Consider the following 4,920-nt stretch of genomic DNA (forward strand, 5'->3'; position numbering starts at 1 on the left):
CATGAATTGGGAAGGAAATGAACGATGCGAATAGCATCAGACAAGAAGTCACTCAGTTCTCGTTGAGTTCATTTAAGTTGTGTAGGCGTAAACCCTGCTTTTGATAGCTCTAATTAGGAAGCTGAATCGTACAATTTGCTTTCTTAAAATCATTTTGTTATTTTGAGTTGTGTCAATGGAGGAAAATTCATTTTATTAACTAACACTGTATTGTAAATATATATATTACTTGACTTTTGATAAAAATCACCAGAAATACTAGTAAAGATCGTTCCTTGTTATGTTTGCAGGATGCCTTATTTGGTCGGAGGTTTTGCTTCCCCGATGGCTAAGAAAGGAAGCATTGCGGTTGAGGAAGACAAATGGTCACGTGTGCGCTGAGTAATGGAGTGACTCTGCATTTTTAATCTTCCTTTATGACAACATACCAGGGAGTCTTCAGAAACTGCATTAGACAAATTTTTCTTCCCTTATACAAGCTAACAAGTAACTATCTCCTCTTTCAATAAAGGTCTAGCTAGCTTCTCCGATGGCAAAATATGAAAACATTGTTTTCAAAAACATAAGGTCGCATCTGGGCAGAATGATGTTTCTATTAACTTTCTGTCTTACAATTATGTGAAATATTTATTCATTTTATTGGAAGATATTTATACACTGTTGGTACAGGGTCTCAGTGGGGTGATGGCTTTTACGGCTACCGGTTAAAATTTTGGCCAATTTACAGTAAACGGTTAACACCTGTCCATTGTTTCCACCATACATATTTTTTACAGTTAACTTTTTTTACGACTAATATTTAAAATTTGTCATTTTTTTGGCTGTATTACGGTTGACGATTAACCCAGTGGAGACCCTCTTGGTAAGAAGGTACGTTTGAAAATTATTGTCAAGTTCAGAAAAATAATTTCTAATTAGTTGGAGTGGTATTTGCATTCGAAAATTTTTAATGCGTGATAATCTGTAAAAAGTTGCTTTGCGCTAGTCTAGTTTCGAATTGCTTGTGCGAGATAGTCTGGTAACTAGTTATCAGCACCAAGCCGAGGCTGAGTGGAATACGCGCTTATTTTGAAAGCAAGATTGGAGTGATTGTAAGTCGAATATGAAGATTTTGTCCGATCCTGAAACAGCAACACAAGGCTCACAACCAGTCCTGGAGCCCGCGAGTCCATTCCAGTTTGACGGACAACTTGCTGTAGACAATGAATGGGAAGGGAAGGATGAAGGAAAAGGAGATAAAAATACACATTTTTAATCTTATCATGTATGGCTTGATAGCAAAGTGTGGGGGTTAACATCCTAACTCCCTGGAAACATTATCACATTAGTTGTTATAACAATAGAAATATCTTATCCAGCCAGCAGTTCGCGAGAATTGACAATCTAATAAGCTCAGTAGATGGTGTTTCCTTCATAAAACACATTATTCTCTTCACAAATCTCCGAGGAAGTCTGTAACAGCTAGGAGAGAAAATTAAGGAATAGGTCAAGGAAGTGTAAGGCTAAGAGATATCGTCATATGATATTATCGAGAGAGAAATTACCAGATCACCATCGAGGTTAACGAAATTTTGGTAGAATACACTTTGGCCTGGTCAGTTTTATGATGCTGCACATGTAGTTTGTAAAGGAGAGTTACATGAATGTTTCTTTTCAATAACCTTCCTTTTAATACGAGTCTCTGGAATATTCTCAATATTTTACTTTTAGAATGAATTAAACGTTTCATAAACTCCACCAGTTCTCACAATTACAATGAACCTTTGTGGGCGCACTAAGCGGATCCTTTCACTAAGAAAAGTAGTCTCCACAATAGGCCATTTCCGAATTACCTTTTGCCTCTTTTTCAAAACGAAGCCTGGTGCTCAACTATTCGCATGAAAAAGACATCAATTTGTCTGTGAATGAAAACTTAAAATCATATGAAAGGATGAGCACCAGGTCTCGCTTTGAAAATGAGGCCGACGGTGATTCGGAAATGGCCTATTACATTTTTTACATTTGAAGTGTTCCCCTCGCTTGTAATTTGGTGAGGACATATGCATTGTGTTTTTTACTTCGTTAAATAATATGACATTTATTTACCAACTGACAGTGCCCTTGAAGTAAGAGAAGCGCATCCGACCAGGCAAATTTGAGGATTTATGCTGCTGAGGATCGAAGAAAAGGAAAGGCAAAAAACTCGCGCAAGAGATTTACCAATGATGTTTCTATAACAGTAAGATAATTACATTTCCTTCTCTCGTTTAACAAGATGTTAAGTTATTCTGATTTTCTAATGCAAATAGTGAAGTCTTTTTGGCAGGTGTAAAGGCTTTTGCAACTCCTAGATAAGGGCTGTGAAAACTGAAAACTTTCTTACACCAATCAACCGGAATGCTCGATAAAAATTGATAGAAAAATTTCACATTCAGTGGGATAGTAATAAAAAATGAAGAAGCTAAGGAGATTTTCTTTCGATTTTATCAGTTTTTTTTTGCTGACACACGGCTTCGATCTACCTTAACCAAACTTCCGAGATAAATCCGGTAGTCGTCCTTAATTGGTTTTTAAAGCCTGGGGTTTTCATGTTCTCGTTTTGATGTTTTGTTAGCAGATCAACTTCAAAGGTAGCTGTCAAAATTAATTGATGTCATTCACTCTAAAATTAAGGATAGCCGTAGCCTGGAGAAGTAACAATAAAGAAGAAAAAATTCTTAAAACTATCCTAAACACCTATCTGGCGTAGTCTTTTTATCATCGCAATGGGAAATTACTTCTCGAACTTGACCAATTTTTTGGTCATTAATTTGACGGATAAAATTACCTTAAAACCAGATCGGCGCTCAGCATGACATAAAGTGCTAAATTAGATGAGTTCTCATTTATTATCATATTTCTTGATTTACTTTTCTTTGCAAAGGAAATCCTTAAAAAATTTACTCACAAATGAATCAACAGCTAAAGGTTGCGTCAAAAGGGGACAGTGTTATGTGTGTTCTTTCTAGTTGGTTACAAATCTGTCTGTGTTAACGTCGCTCGCTGAATAAATACGAAAGATTCGCCGGCTTTCAAATTAAAAGATTTACTGTCTATATTTGCTTAGTGACGATCAAAATTGACGATGAGGTGAAGTGAGCCGTAAAGCCGTAAGCCATTCTTTAATTAGTGCTTCAATTCTAACAATATTACATGGGCAGTTTGTATGATGACACTTTTGTCAAAATGACTCTTTTGTCATCTCGTTTTCGCTTTGCAAGAGGACATGCTGTCAAACCTTCATAGAGCTTTTCGCCAGCACCTGCGTCTTAGACATACAGAGAGGAAAAACTACAAGGGAATCAGCAGTTGCGCGCACGAACTGGCAAAGTTTGCTTAAAATTCTTACTTGGAAGAACAGCATTCACACCAAATATGGTACCTTTCCGCGGCAGAAACGCAAAGTAGTAACGAAATTTTAAAATCAAGAAAAGTTTTCACCCGAGAAGACTGAATCCAAATCTTCTTGACGAGAAAGGTTACAGCACTTATCTTCTCTCTCAGGCCGGCTGAAGCACTGACAAAACCCAAAAGCTGTAATCGTTCAGTTGTTGTAGATCAGAAGCATGAGCGTCGCATATAGAAAGAACAACATGGAAAATGACACAAAGTCCGAAATGGCTGATCTTGGCCCTGCAGTTACAATTGTCGAAACCTGCGTTTGTCTTCTTTTGAACATCATATCACTGAACGGGAACTTTTTGGTGTGTTTAGCCGTTTATAAAAACTCGCGCTTGCGAACTACGACCAACATTTACATTATCGGACTGGCGTTAACCGACTTACTTTCAGCTACGTTTGTGATGCCATTCACTTCTGGTGTCCTTATAACCCGAAAATGGCCGTATGGAAATCTCTACTGCAACATACAAGCGTTTCTGGTCAACTTTGGACTATTCACCTCTACTTCGATCATGGGACTCACAGCCTTCAACAGATACGTAAGAATTGTTCATACAAACAGATACAATACTATATTTTCGAGATTTAAATCTCGTATTACACTAGCGTCGTTGTGCGTGATCATAGCCTCGTACATCGCAATACCAGGCTTGACTGGATTGCAAAATTTTGAATTTGTTCCTGAGTATGCCACCTGCCATATAACACATGCAAGTGAAGAAGTCATGATAGTTCATTACTGCGTTGTCGTATTTTTCTTTCTGGTTTTTCCTTTCAGTTTGGCAACATTCTGTTACGTCAAAGTGTTTAGGACTATTAAGCAGCATAATCTCGAAGTGGCACCAAATTTACAATCGAGAATTCGCGACGCTCAGATCACTACCCAAGAGATAAAAATTTCAAAATCTCTTTTCGTGGTAGTGTTAGGATTCGGAATGTGTTGGATACCCGCATGGATTCTAGCTTTGATAATGCGCTTTAGCGCTTTTCCATCTTTGCCTAGAGAATTTTTTCTCATTCACACCGCCCTAGTTTTCCTAAGCAGCTCTACTAATGTATTCATTTATGCAGGAATGAACAACTCGTTCAAAGCAGAATTTCGACGTTTGTTATCTTGTGAAATTCGTGTCAAATTATCTGCCAAGGTTTCTCCGAATTTCGGTGGACGAAGACCCGTCGAACTACGCTTTCCGCGTAAATTCAGTGGATAACCCTGCGTTTGTGATTTAGTCAGTTGGGTGAGAATCGTATGATTTCAAGAAGGCTAGAAATTTAAAATTTGAAGCAGTGACACTAGTCAAACAGATGATATCTCCAGATATTTTGTGGCTAAATGAAGGTAGAAACTTAGTTGTCATGCTAATGACTAACGTAACTGGTGCCTTTATCGGCTCTGTTCACACAGTCAAATGAGAAAGGTCCTCAGGAACCATTTCATTATTAGAGTTTAAAAGATTTAAGTTATTAAGTCTGTTATAAATTTTATGATCTTATGTTTAA

General features: G+C 37.5%; 1 protein-coding gene across 1 annotated transcript in view; it reads left to right on the forward strand.

The window, feature by feature from the left end:
* The first annotated feature begins 2,294 nt into the window (after window positions 1-2,294).
* Window positions 2,295-4,920, forward strand: part of LOC113670462 (melatonin receptor type 1A) — a 3,732-nt gene continuing 1,106 nt past the window's right edge. The window contains exon 1 of the mRNA XM_089199606.1: window positions 2,295-4,920. This exon is cut by the window's right edge and continues 1,106 nt beyond it. Within this exon, the coding sequence (XP_089055732.1) occupies window positions 3,585-4,631 (1,047 nt within the window). The 5' untranslated portion in view covers window positions 2,295-3,584 and the 3' untranslated portion in view covers window positions 4,632-4,920.

Source organism: Pocillopora damicornis, chromosome 1 (assembly GCF_964200805.1).
Source record: "Pocillopora damicornis chromosome 1, jaPocDami1.2, whole genome shotgun sequence".
Lineage (NCBI taxonomy): Eukaryota > Metazoa > Cnidaria > Anthozoa > Scleractinia > Pocilloporidae > Pocillopora > Pocillopora damicornis.